Genomic DNA, 12,998 nt, shown 5'->3' on the forward strand with positions numbered 1-12,998 from the left:
TTAGGGTGATCACCTCGCGACGCGCCACGGTTACAAGGCGGGAGGATAAAGAAGCTTCGAACCTTTCGAAGCACGGTCTGCCTTCGGCTTGCCTCTTTAAGAAGGAGGATCAATCTAAGCTGGTGGAGATTGGATCTCCAGGGGAGTGGATGACAAGAGTCAGACACGGCCCTGGATCCATGGTTACGGATTTCGCGGGCCGGACTAGATACGGAGGACTTGCCCGTATGCCGTAGATTCGTGGAAAACACGATGATCCTTTTCTGTGCGTCAGGTTGCGTCCTTTTTAGTCCTTCTAAAATCTTTGCTAGTTCTGAGTCTGTTCACGGTGACACTGTTCTTCAGCCCTATCACTCGTGGAGCGCGCAGCTGGAAAAGAAAACCGCGCGGTGACATCCACCTGGTCCCATTGTAGTGGTCCAACACTCCTCTCTCGACAAATGGTATCTATGGCATTGGCTGCAATCTGTGTGGACGCTACTCGGCTAATTGCATGTCCTGTGTAATGAGCTCAGTAGTATAACTTGGTTGGGTGTGCCGAGTCAGTGTCCTATAGAGATGGCGCGGCACAGCGAAGAGATTTAGACTCTCGTCTGAGATTCCCGAACCGACGCGAGGCGGGGGTGGTCATGAGAGTTTGGGGGGGGGGGAAAAGCACAAAAAGTGTACCAGAGCTCAATACCCTTGTCTGTTTTCCCAATGTCTTTGTTCGAATGACTGGCAGGCAGTGGAGTGAAATTCCTGCGTGACTAGTACTATGGTGGCGTACTTTAGGCTGTCCAGTTGAAAGACAAGTTACAACATCGGGGGTCACCTCCCTTTCGGATTGTCGCCCCGCCCTGCCCGTAAAAGATCGCCTCAATTACCAAGTCCTTGGGAGGCCTGGGGGATCCTATCACATGTGCTCTATTGCCGTCGACCACCCCTTATACGTAGTACTAGTCCCTGGGGTACTGGTTGGTGTCCCTCCCAGGCAGAAATTTGGGAGGCGGCGTCCCGAGTAATTGGTTGGGACTTCTTCCACCATGGCAACAAGAGCCTAGTTAAAATTGCCAAAACAAAGCCAAAGAAAGCATAAGGGCCACCCCCGTCGACATCTATGAATAGCTCCATCCTACGCCTCGTGCTCAAAGTCCAGGGAGCTCAGGGGCTCATTTAGTCAGCGGGTTCGTATTTCCCCTCACGCCTCCTCAATTCCCCTCACCTCCCCTCTTATGCCAAGAGCAAAACATCCGGTGGAAACGGCAGGATTCAATATACTTGATCCTTATCATACCCTTATTTTGACCGTTGAATGCATCGCGTGGCGCACGAGCCCTTCGTGCGCAAGCTAGGCAGGCCTACTGGCAATTCGACTGCTGCTTTCAGACCGTCGACGCATCAAATAAATTAGCGAACGTGGGACTAAATAGCATGCCATGAGGGGGTTTGGCCCTGTTGGCTCGTGCTCGTTCCCGAGCTAGGCGTGCTGAAGACTGGAGTGTGGTGCGATTGATTTGACAATGCAAATCACATCTCGCACTGGCAGAACTGGGATGACGCGTCTGAGTCAATCCAAGCAAAAGGCGCACATTGGCACTGCTTGGCCAGTTTTCCTCTCCCCGGGTTTTTTCTTCGCACTGGCAGCGAGAACTGAAAATCCTCAATCGTTTGCAGCGTCGCCGAGACTAGCAAATATACTTGCTTCCGAATAATGCGCAACATCTATCCCACTATCCCATTGACTAATAGGAAACTTAATGTGCCATCCTCGCAATTCTTCCAGCACCGTTGCTACTAGCTACAATCAGAAGGTGTTAATCGTGTACGGGTGGTTTAGCTGGCTAGTGCATATATGCGCGCTAGCTGTTCCCTGGACATTAGCTCAATGCTGGCTATGCTCGCAGTTTCCGTCCACATTGATCCTCGATCCTCACCTCGATGTGTACACTCAAAATTCGGCCAAGCCAGAGGAACGATGCGGTGATGATCCGACCGAGTGGATTTCATGAACTACTCTTCATAGCTGTGCCGGTGCCTGCCTAGGGGTGGAGTAGCATAGAGAGGGAAGCTCTCCTGTTCCTGGCCCCTTTACCCCTTTAGTCACTTCTGTTCTGTCGATCATGAGTACTATGTTCTATTTCTACTGATAACTAGGGATGATATAATGTACAGCGTGTTCTCATTCTGTCATTATCAACCGGCCTGCACGGCGAATCTCTTAGGCGACCCACTATCCCCCTTGTGAGTTTCCTAAATGGGTATACAATCAATGTTTCACGGCGCGTCCTGCAGCGGGGAGGGTCTATCTCCGCTCGGTATCAATGCTGTCCGGTCCGATGCGTGCTACGTTATCTTTGAGTGCATTTATGGGAAATTTTTGGATTACGTAGGAAATCGTGCTCGGTCGCGAGCAGCCGATACTATTGCTGTTTATCCGATAGTTTCTTCTTGTAGGGTTGCATTCGATCAATTTCGACTATATTAGTAACTATCTGGACTCGCGCATGCCTACTACTAGCGCTGCTGCAGTTATGTGTTAGACAGGGTTGAATGGTAGAATGATCGCTCGACGAGGGCATCCAGTTGGGGCTTGGGGAGTTGCTAAGTACTAGTACCAGAAAGGAGACCCGAAATATATACATTCAGTTTATCCAGGTCAATGGCTCGGTCAATCAATGATTGAACCATCACAAACTACTAAACTAGACTGTCAATCATTGAGATCAACGCTATGCCTTATAATATGCACATATTATTTCGTAATAGGACTCGCACCTCGTAGCATCAGGCATTTTCTGTAGCATGTTAATGCGACAAGCTTCAACTTCCCTACGCGCAAGAGGATAGTGGTAGAGCTCATATAGGCAAAGCAGCCAGCCTCTTTCAAGCGACAGGCAAGATGGCCGAGCGGTCTAAGGCGCTAGGGTCAGGCTATCTGATCAAACATGTTCTTCGGAGCATTCCTAGTCTCGAAAGGGGCGTGGGTTCGAATCCCACTCTTGTCAGATCTTTTTGCATTTTCTTTTTGCTCCATCCGATATACAACCACGTCACCTGATACAGAATGAACCGATGCAATGATTTAATTGTTTCTAATGGGTTAGAGGGTTCATTCACCCAATGTCTAGCGCTATCACTCCCCCCTCTGCTTTCACGAATTGATCCAGTTCTCCCGCCCATAACAATTTCAACAAGGGTCCCCAAAACAATCAATAGCGTAACCTAGTCTCTACATATAAATTTCCAGATATCAACAAATCCTGCAAGTAAATCCTCTCCGATGAATCTAACAGCATCCGAGCTCAGCCGCCGGAATCATCTTCCCAACCCACAACCACCCAAACCTTACACACTGCTCACCAAAGCTAAACACAGTCTGGCCAAACCTACATCCCACCGCAGTCATGGTTGTGTCATCGTGGCGACTGTCCGGATTCAAATATAAGAGGACCTAAACACCAAGTAATATCTCCCAACAGTAACAGCCATTATTGGTCACTAGGTTCATACTGCATACATCATCATCTAACTCCCAAACCAACAACCATGCCGAACCCAAGTCTAAGTTACGGAAATGGCATGTCATCCGGAGCCAAGTGAGCCGCACCCTATCCCTTCACCTACACCATCGTATACTAATGATACCCGATGGGTTGATAGGTCCCGGAATACCGCTTTCCTAACCATGTTCGCGGTTATCTCCGGCGCCTTGCTCACATTCCGGATGCAGTCGCCACGCAAGGAGCAGAGGTACTCTCCCGAGGGAGACCAGCAGGCTATTGATGGGGAGAATAAGCTTGGGCGTTCGATGTTCGTCTCTGATGGGGATCGCGAGGCTGTTAGGGGTGGGAAGCCCGGAGAACCGAAGGTTGGTCGGGCGCCGCATGAGGGGTTGGGTGGGCGGTGATGATGTTATATGAATGTGTGGGATGCATGAGGGGGAGATATCATGCATGGCCATGTTGCATAACGTTGCTTTGTTTCTTCGTTGGGGTTGAAAAGTAGGGCATGTGCAAATAGGTCTGGTACCTTGTACTTGTACATTGTGTTTGTTCTGGTCATGCATAGAATTTTTATTTTCTTGGATATATCGAACGCATGTTATTATTCTATGCTGGCTCTCTGCGACCCTTTAGATGGTTCTCAGTTAGGGTTTCTGCTCCGTGGCATCCTCCTTCAGCACCCGGGCTGATACCAGTGGACTCTCGTCCAAGATCCGCGTGAAGTCATGAGCGTCGACACAGGCCTGACGGGAATTGAGCACGCTGGGCTCCGCGCGCCTGAAGACGTCATTCTCGTAGACGTCCAATGCATCTCGCAGCGCTTGTGTCGACATGGATCTGTTTGAGCGATTGATTAGTATCTAGTAGTACATGCCGCGAAGCGCTGATACACACCCTAGCGAACGCATATCCACACGTCTAGTCAGATCCAGTACATCAACGATGGCATTATTGGCCCCTTCTCCGCGGTCTAGATACTACTGTTAGAATGCAGTTCTCTCATCCAGCACAGCACAACACTGTATGAACATACACATCGTCATCGTATGCGCCGAATCACCCATCAGCACAACCCTGGGATGTGAGCGATTCTGCAGCGGTCGGAACATCCAGTCCGCGATGCGGATTGACCGTGCCTCTGTGTCCTCAGGTAACCCGTAGACCAGGGTCCTGAATGGCTCCGCCCAATTTGAGGCCAAAGATTTCATCAGGGCGATTCGTTCCCTGTTGTCGCTGGGGACTGTGATGTCCTTGGAGTCTGCCCATGATATTATGATCTGGCATTCGTATTTGTCCTTGCTGCTTTCTGCGAAGTTGTTGGGGTTATCGAGGACTAATTCGAAAATCAAAAGTTAGCTGCTGTGTACATGTTGGTTCGTGATGGGAGGGTGGTATATGCATACTGCTGAAGAACAGGAAGACGTTGGATTCAGGATGCGAGCCCTGAAAGATGAATGGATCAATTTCTGCTGCGCCGCCCATCTCCTCTGCTGTATATAGAGTAGCCGCGCCGAGGATCTGCACAGGCAGTGGATTCATCTCATGGCTGTCCGGGTACAAGATTTCGCGGGTGGGGGATCGCGATCCATCGCAGCCGATCAAGAGGCATCCTGTGTAGGAGGTGCCGTCTGCGAAATGCGCGGTGACGGTGTCGGCGGAGGACTCGATGTTTTGGAGAGTTTTGTTCCACTACAGTACTGGTCAGAGGGCCCGAAAGTGAAGAATGCATTTGTTTGCATCCTAGGTAGATGTGTCTTACCTGAACATCAAGCCCCGTGGCCACCAGTTGCCTCAATCGAACGCGACTGACCCGAATGCGCTCCGCAGCGGGGACACTGTACAACGCCGATCCTGTTTTGAGATCGAAGAACGAAAAGCGACCGGTGTCACCGCGGGCAGCCGCCGCCTTGTTAACATATGCCTCTGGGAGACGTTGCACAAGGTCGTCCGGTAGGAGTTCCCGCAGTGCAGGGAGCGCCCAATGGAGCGTCAACCCCCAACCCCCGCTTCGTGCATCGATAGCGGCATCGCGCTCGAAGATCTTGTAAGGGACACTGAGTTTCTGGAGGTGCTGAGCCAGAAGGAGGCCACTGATGCCTGCACCGACGATGAGAACGGGAAGATCAGCCATGATGGGGGCAGCGAGGAGGCACGGATGTTCGGTTCCACGGGAACACAGGTTCATCCCCTGACCCTTTTACCTGAAGACGCATCGCTGTAATACTGCTGTAATCAAGGGCCGGTTGCAATCGGAGGGTGACTTATGTGGCAGGTGCGCAGGAATTGGATTGGTGGAACCGTTATCGTATGGGAATGTGCCAATGGGAAGAGAATGTGAGGCATTGTTGGGATGGGGTCAGGCCGGCAAAACCATACTAGTTGGTTGGCCTTAAGGGCTTGCTGGTGCTAAGGCTCGTGTTGGTCTCTGAATAATTTATGCTTATCCTTTGCAGTTAGATTAGGGGCGCCTGATGAGATTGATGCGCATTCACTGATAACTAAGGGTCGCTTCTGGAAAGTATCATTACCTTGAATATGCAAGGAGTCAGAGACTCGTATCTGCGCTGCTGAGACAACGAGCAGGGTTGGTAAGGTTGACGACCAGTAGCTGGGATACAGCACGCCATTAGGCAATGAAAACCCTTTCCAACCTTAATTTACTCATAATTAAACCGTAATAACGACGCAATAAAGTTACATTGGATGTCTCGTGCCAGTCGAATGCGTGAGGTGAAACAAGGCCGGCCCTAAAAGAGCCTTAACAGCACTAAGAATGTTAGGCCGGCATCGCGTGGGGGACGGCGTCGTGCTTGAGACCCTAGCACCGGTCTCTAGCCCTACCACCGTGGTCCCTTCTCCGGTGTCAATCTGTCACAGTCCGTCCGCAGTGGATCATATGCCATTCTGATAGTGGTGTCAACTCTCTAATAGCTAGATAGTGCACCGGCCTGACGCTAATGTTCAGTTACTGGTTCGATTAGGCGGCCACATTACCCATTTCTCAACAACAGGCCAGCTGGCGTGTGCGGAACACAGCTCGGTGGCCGCCGGGGGATAACTTCCCGAGTGGACCACCATTAAGGTTTCACGGGACGCACAGGATTCCTCCTGATGGAGCTGGGCTTTATGGCCGGGAAGATCCCGTCGGGGGCGGTTGGTCTGGCCTGCTCTGCTCGACTCCATTGGCCTGTCTCTGTTACATCGGCCCAATATGATCCCGGTCTGATTTGATCCTGAGAAGCGTAAGCACTATTAATTTCGTAGTGCTAAGCACCTACTAAGATCCCTGCATTGCACTATTCAGGAATCGCCGGAAAGTTGCGCTTGATAGGAGAGAAGAAGAGGAAGACCCAGTGAGTGATTAATATACACAACGAAAGTTTAAGAGATTGGTTTCAAGGAATGGCGCCATCAGTCGATGGTAAGAGTACGGGCATCACTCTCTGGCCTCTGTTGTTCGCCTCTTCTCTAGCGACACGCGCAGCTCCACCGTCATATGAATGCCTCCCTCGTCGATTCCCCCACTCTCGAGGATAAGCTCTTCGCTGGGCGTGCGTTTGGGTTGCGGCGCCGCCGAAGTTGTCGACCGTAACTGCGAGCGCGGATCTTTCGACCAGGTTTGCAAAGCATAACTACGGCTATCGTACCCTTTTCGACCACTGTACGATCGGAAATCGCGCACCGCACCTTTCAGCAGAGGGGCGAGAAAGGGAACACAAGTTACAATGTTCTAATCCAATTAGTCAGTGGCTCGGGGCATCATCCCGTTCTCTCTCTCGTGGAAACCTACCCCTACATTGAACTCAATTGTGCCCCACAGCACCAGCATTGTCGAGTTCCCATCGCCATAAGCCACCCGATGGATTTGTGTGAGGCGGAGGATCGAGCAGATCGTGGTGAATAGCCCCAACAGAAACAGACAAACCACTCCCGCTTTTTGTGCTGTCTTGATGTTCAGTTGGAGCAATAGCGGAATGGGAAGGATAATGATGGTGATGTCGCAGATGATGGTGAAGATGGCTAATCCATAGAATGTTGGCCCTGCTGGGAGACAGGACCCTGAGATATCGGGATTCCAGGCGCGCTCAACCTTTTGATCGTCTTATCAGCAATCTAGCCCTGCGACTGGGGCAGATCTCTCTCTCACCGGCTGGCAGTCGAATATCAGAACTAAAGTTCCCGCAAGATGACCAAGTGTCGAGATGGCTATTACGGCCCATATAAGGATTCGGTAGTAATTCTTGGACGTTCCGGAAATCAATCGCAAATAATTGAGGCAAAGAGAAGCTTTGAACCCAGCAATTCCGAGTTGATAGAATGGGCGACCGGCATAATTCAGCTGTTGGTGTTTATCAATACTCTGTCTCGATCGGAATAGGCACGGCGCATACCTTTGTGTAATCCGGAAGATCCGCCTTGGGGCGCAGCGACAAGGGCAATCCAAGACCATATCTGCTTTCTATTGATCCTTAGCATTTGTTGTGTACTGAAAGCTTGTTCAACTCACGAGCGATGCACAGTGCGCTGTATATGATACTGAAGGCCTGGCACTAATTAGCGGTCGGATCGTCTACCACCAAAGGAAACCCACCATAGTCACCAGCATCACAAAGTCAGACGCTTCCAATCGGCGGGCATTAAATCGAATCGCTAGGCGCAGGCAGACTGTGATAACCATCAACGCGGTCAAGCCCAGGCATACCCCTAAAATCAGGCGGTATTGCGACTCGGCCTCCACTTCAGGTGAGGCATGGTGCACCCAGCCCATACTGGCAGTAAATGTAGAGAATCAAGAAGAAAGAGAGAGGAGGCATGAGGAAAAGGGGATATTTGCGTAGTGATTATGCAAGTCGTAATTGTGCGCTGGCTGGAAGGAGATTTTCGATCCTGGGCTTCGCAGGATCATGCTGAAGCCCTACCACAAGGGGTAAAATCCTGTCTTTGGAGCTGGATGAGGGTTCAGAATCATGATCCTTCAGCTATTAACTTCGGTCATGCCGAGAAAACCGCAATCAATGATATGAATCCTGGTGGGTTCGCAATCAAAATCCCTCGGCGACCAGAACAATCCGGCTTGAATCGCGCGCACTAAAATCTCAAGTCCTGGTCTAGCGTAGACTTTCGAGCATCTGCAAATTTCTGCAAGATGAAGTGGCCAGGCAGTTATCTTGACAAATATATTATTACTACTGGAACCCAATGGCACCCCTGCGGCCAATCCGGTTGCACTTCCCGTGGTTTTTTGCCTGCAGGATCCTGCATGTAACCTCCCATCCCAGCATTCCTTTCTCTGACTGCTTCTAATTCTTCGATTATTTTCCCGCAACCCCCCTTGTATTTTCTCTTTGCTTTTGTTTCTGTTCTGTCCTTCGGCGACAAAATTAAAGATACAGCATGGAGGAGAAGTTGCCGGGTGCCTTTTCTCAGGCTCTGCCTGTGGATCGTACCGACGATGCTGTGGAATATCTTCAGGGCCATGCGGCCGGCCCCGACAGCTCTCAGATCGATCTGCGGGCTTTGCGTCGCAAGATTGATTGGCATCTGATACCTTTTATGTTCTCCTGCTATGTGCTGCAATTTTTGGACAAGGTCATGCTTAACGTAAGTCGTCGCGAGCTTCCAGCCAACACACCTCTCATTGACGCAAGGGGGGACACAGTATGCTGCCGTCATGGGAATGAAAACGGAATTGCACCTCGCGGGGAATGAGTACACCAACGTCGCAACGTGGTTCTTCCTGGCCTATCTGATCGCTGAGGCTCCCAATAGTAGGTCCATTTACCTCAACAAACATAAATACCGTGCTAATATCTATTCACTATCAGTCTACTGCCTCCAGAAGGTTCCCGCTGCCAAGTGGCTCGGTGCGAATGTCGCCCTCTGGGGAGTTGCTGCTGCAGCCTCCGCAGGTGCCAAAAACTATGCGACCCTCCTCACTGCCCGTGTCTTCTTGGGTATCTTCGAGGCCACAATTGGACCGTCGCTGATGCTCATCAGCAGTCAATACTATAAAAAAAGCGAGCAAGCACCTCGCTTCACCCTTTGGTATAACGGTTTGGGCGTAGCCCAGATCATTGGTGGTCTAGTATCCTTTGGCTTCCAACATGTTCACCACGGAGCCACCCTTGCCGGATGGCGCATCATGTTCCTGGTCATTGGCTTGGTCACTGTGTTGATTGGTGTTCTCACTCTGCTCTTCATTCCCGACACCCCGATGAAGGCCAAGTGGCTGTCTGAGGAAGAAAAGGTGGCTCTCCTGCAGCACGTCAGTGTCAACCAGACGGGAGTGTGGAGTAGCTCCATCAACTTAAAGCAAATCTGGGAAGCTGTGGTCGACATCCAGCTCTGGCTGTTGGCCTTGATCACCATACTCGTAAGAATGATTCTATTCCATCTTGCTCTTTACTCCAAGCTAATCTCGTGCCAGATCTCTGTTTCTAGCGGTGTCGTGACCACCTACTCCGCCACTCTCATCTCCGGATTTGGATACTCCGGTCCCATCTCCGCCCTTCTCAACATGCCCTCCGGCATTGTCAGTATCTTTTTCACCCTCCTGGTTGGCTTTGGTATCCGCAGAACCTCCCACCGCTGGGCGTGGAACGCCTTCTGCACCATTCCCGGTATTATCGGCGGTGGCCTCCTCTCCTTCCTCCCCAAGAGCAACAAGGCCGGTGTGCTCATCGGTATCTACCTGGTCAATGCCATTGTTGCGATCCTTCCCATCCTGTACCAGTGGACCATGGCCAACTGTGCCGGCCACACCAAGCGCGCCTTCAGCAGTGCACTGATCGCCGGTTCCTTCTCGGTTGGAAACATCATCGGGCCTCAAACCTTCCAGGCCCGCGATGCCCCTGAATATCGCCCGGCGAAAATTGCAGTGCTGGCCACCCAGGCAGCGGCAGCTGTCATGTCTGTCGTGCTGTTCGCATATTATGTGTGGGAGAACCGGAAACGGGACAGCCGGTACGGTAAGGTAGAGGATTCGATGGTGGATGAGACTAAGTGGGCTGGCTTGACTGATAAGGAGAACACGAGGTTTCGGTATGTGTACTGATTGTGGGAGGTGCTCAGTATTCCAGCCACTGTGTATAATAGGTGATGTTACTGTCATCTGTTTTTATGAAGAATAACAGTGTTCCTGGGCATGCGGGTTTGATTTCCCACAAGTCTATCATTGCCGGTCATAGTCCGGTTCAAGTCGATTATGCGTACCACTTGTTTCTCTTCAGTTGGAAAAACCTCGCTTTCCGGCCCTTTCTTTACACTCGGGTATGTCTTAAAATACGAACTATACATCTAAGACATTTAGAGAATAGTGATACAACACCATGTAATCCACTTCACTCGATACCTCTAAGATGATACAGGAGTAATCAGCCTTGCTTCAGGCAGTGTCGCATGCCCCAGTACTCAATCTGATTGGATCTGAGCGAAACTTTGAGCGGTTGATCAAGCTGTCAAACAGTGGTACGTTAGTACAAGCTAGCTCGAATCTCGACGTCCTGCCGTTAAATGGAAGCCCAAGAAGATAGTGTACGGTGGGCCGTGGCTAGCCAATGAATCCTGGACTGAACAATTCATTAGTTCCAGTATACTCGCTCAAGCCCAGGCTGTGGGCGCGTCAAGGCGAACCTGGGAAGGAGCGTGCGCACAGTACTACTCCACGCCAAGCGCCGACAACCTCGTCCAGATCAGTTTCCTAAACTGGAACTCCCTAAAATAACTCACTAGTACTAATATGGAATAGTGCAAAAGGCATCCGCTCGCGCTCCACGTCGGAATGGATCTCTCTGGATCTCATCATGTATCTTCCTCCAATAGCCGCCCACTCCTCGGCGCCATCTCGTGAGCTCCCGGTATGCCCATCATGAGATATCAAGCCGCACGGTGTGCTCACCGATTAGGCATACTGCTCCCCACACATCCAAACCCCCTTTCACTTTCTCACCCGCCTCCTTTCATCCCTCGCATCTCCCCTTCACAAGGCGCTATACGCGCGCCATATCGGACAGTCATGTCATCGGCAGATTGGACCGCACCCTTGCGGGATTTTTCTTCCAAAGATCCCCCAGTATTTGAGCCTTCTGTAGAAATCGAGGAGGAAACTCTCCCAACCTACCAGCCGGAAAAGTACTACCCGGTACGACAGGGAGAGGTACTCGATGACAGGTACCAAGTGCTGGCCAAGCTCGGTTACGGAGTGACATCAACTGTCTGGCTAGGTCGCGACCTTCGGTACGTTTGGAAGGATCCCTCCACGGAAAGGCTGCCCCTAACGAATGTAAAATCGTAGTGACTCCAAGTATGTGGTGCTCAAGATATATATCACTGGTCAAAAAAAGAACCATGAGCTGGAGATCTACAACCGCATAAATGCTGTAGAAGTTGAGCATCCAGGGAGTGATCTTGTTCGCAGGCTCTTCGATTATTTCACCATCACCGGGCCCCACAGCCCTCATGTTTGTCTCGTTCATGAACCCATGGGTATAAGTGCAGATACACTCCTGCAAAAATACATTCCTGGACAAACAATGACTCTGGACGAAATGAAGTCTTGTATCAGGCAGCTACTGATCGTTCTGGACTTTCTGCACTCTGCTGCTCATATAGTGCACACCGGTAAAAACTCCTACTTCTACGATCATAATTGTTAAACTAACCAAGAAAAGATCTTCAATTGAAGAATTTGCTTCTCCCTATCCCAGATATCAAGACACTCGAGGATCTCGAAGAGCGGGAAGTCAATGATCCATCACTCAGAAAGGTGCTCAAAGACAGAACAATCTACCTATCTACTGTCGACAACCCCGGGGGGAGTGGCCTACCTCTACTAAGTGATTTCGGCGAAGCCCGCTTTGGCGATGTCGAGAACAGTGATGACATTATGCCGAATATGTACAGAGCGCCTGAAGTTGTTTTGAAAGAGAGCTGGGACTACAAAATCGATATATGGAATGTTGCTATGGTGGTAAGATACCCCCTCAGAACTATTCTACACCCTATCTCCATGCTGAATCTTTTATTGTAGGCATGGGACATCGTAAGTCCTCGTCACATGTTCGACGGCAGAAATGCAGATGGCATCTTCGATGACCGAGTACACCTTGTGGAGATGATAGCGCTCATGGGACCTCCTCCGGCGAGGTTCCGCGAGCGGTGTAAACTGGCTTATGTTTTTTGAGATGAACAGGGTAAGGCCAAATACCTTTTCAACTCAAGTCCATCCTAACTAGACATCTCTAGGCAATTGGAAGGACTTGGCGCCGATCCCGGATATTTCTCTTGAAAGTTTAGGTACCGACATTCCAGGGGAGAATAAAGAGGGGTTCTTCCGGTGGCTGAGAAAGGCCTTGCAGTGGAATGCAGAGGATCGACCGACTGCGACAGAATTCTTGTTCGATGAGTGGTTGATGGAGGGACTCAGACGGCCGAATACTGAGGAGACGAAGTCCTAAGACGGGTGCATCTGCTTGTTCGTCTTTGATATATGACATCTCCTTGCTTACAGCTGCA

General features: G+C 50.6%; 6 protein-coding genes and 1 non-coding gene across 7 annotated transcripts; 5 read left to right on the forward strand and 2 right to left on the reverse strand.

The window, feature by feature from the left end:
• The first annotated feature begins 1,532 nt into the window (after positions 1-1,532).
• BO83DRAFT_378245 (uncharacterized protein) lies at positions 1,533-2,171 on the forward strand. The gene has a single exon (XM_025531200.1). It carries the CDS (start codon positions 1,740-1,742, stop codon positions 1,989-1,991), a length of 252 nt encoding a protein of 83 aa, XP_025388625.1. The 5' UTR covers positions 1,533-1,739; the 3' UTR covers positions 1,992-2,171.
• Positions 2,172-2,875: 704 nt separating this feature from the next.
• BO83DRAFT_t144 lies at positions 2,876-2,987 on the forward strand. The gene has a single exon. It is a non-coding gene; the product is annotated as a tRNA-Leu (tRNA).
• Positions 2,988-3,181: 194 nt separating this feature from the next.
• Positions 3,182-3,889, forward strand: BO83DRAFT_437210 (uncharacterized protein; the record flags this gene model as incomplete). Its single annotated transcript, XM_025536003.1, has 2 exons — positions 3,182-3,578; positions 3,643-3,889. Exons 1-2 carry the CDS (start codon positions 3,529-3,531, stop codon positions 3,887-3,889), a joined length of 297 nt encoding a protein of 98 aa, XP_025388626.1. The 5' UTR covers positions 3,182-3,528.
• A 240-nt stretch (positions 3,890-4,129) lies between these two features.
• BO83DRAFT_311933 (FAD-dependent oxidoreductase) lies at positions 4,130-5,670 on the reverse strand (the record flags this gene model as incomplete). The annotated part of the gene is made up of 5 exons (XM_025527497.1): positions 4,130-4,322; positions 4,380-4,455; positions 4,519-4,818; positions 4,889-5,174; positions 5,245-5,670. The coding sequence occupies 5 exons, from the start codon at positions 5,668-5,670 to the stop codon at positions 4,130-4,132; spliced, it is 1,281 nt and encodes a 426-aa protein (XP_025388627.1).
• A 1,116-nt stretch (positions 5,671-6,786) lies between these two features.
• On the reverse strand, positions 6,787-8,609 carry BO83DRAFT_360375 (uncharacterized protein). Its single transcript, XM_025529398.1, has 6 exons — positions 8,077-8,609; positions 7,993-8,029; positions 7,877-7,944; positions 7,633-7,824; positions 7,276-7,575; positions 6,787-7,215 (listed from the first exon to the last, which is right to left on the reverse strand). The coding sequence occupies exons 1-6, from the start codon at positions 8,251-8,253 to the stop codon at positions 6,922-6,924; spliced, it is 1,068 nt and encodes a 355-aa protein (XP_025388628.1). The 5' UTR covers positions 8,254-8,609; the 3' UTR covers positions 6,787-6,921.
• Positions 8,610-8,813: 204 nt separating this feature from the next.
• Positions 8,814-10,927, forward strand: BO83DRAFT_408047 (putative MFS transporter). Its single transcript, XM_025534011.1, has 4 exons — positions 8,814-9,086; positions 9,145-9,253; positions 9,311-9,858; positions 9,913-10,927. The coding sequence occupies exons 1-4, from the start codon at positions 8,880-8,882 to the stop codon at positions 10,537-10,539; spliced, it is 1,491 nt and encodes a 496-aa protein (XP_025388629.1). The 5' UTR covers positions 8,814-8,879; the 3' UTR covers positions 10,540-10,927.
• Positions 10,928-11,352: 425 nt separating this feature from the next.
• Positions 11,353-12,940, forward strand: BO83DRAFT_398601 (kinase-like protein; the record flags this gene model as incomplete). Its single annotated transcript, XM_025533267.1, has 6 exons — positions 11,353-11,720; positions 11,779-12,104; positions 12,155-12,453; positions 12,514-12,643; positions 12,668-12,676; positions 12,729-12,940. 6 exons carry the CDS (start codon positions 11,353-11,355, stop codon positions 12,938-12,940), a joined length of 1,344 nt encoding a protein of 447 aa, XP_025388630.1.
• Positions 12,941-12,998: the final 58 nt, after the last annotated feature.

The sequence above is a fragment of the Aspergillus eucalypticola genome (genome assembly GCF_003184535.1).
Source record: "Aspergillus eucalypticola CBS 122712 chromosome Unknown BO83scaffold_11, whole genome shotgun sequence".
NCBI lineage: Eukaryota > Fungi > Ascomycota > Eurotiomycetes > Eurotiales > Aspergillaceae > Aspergillus > Aspergillus eucalypticola.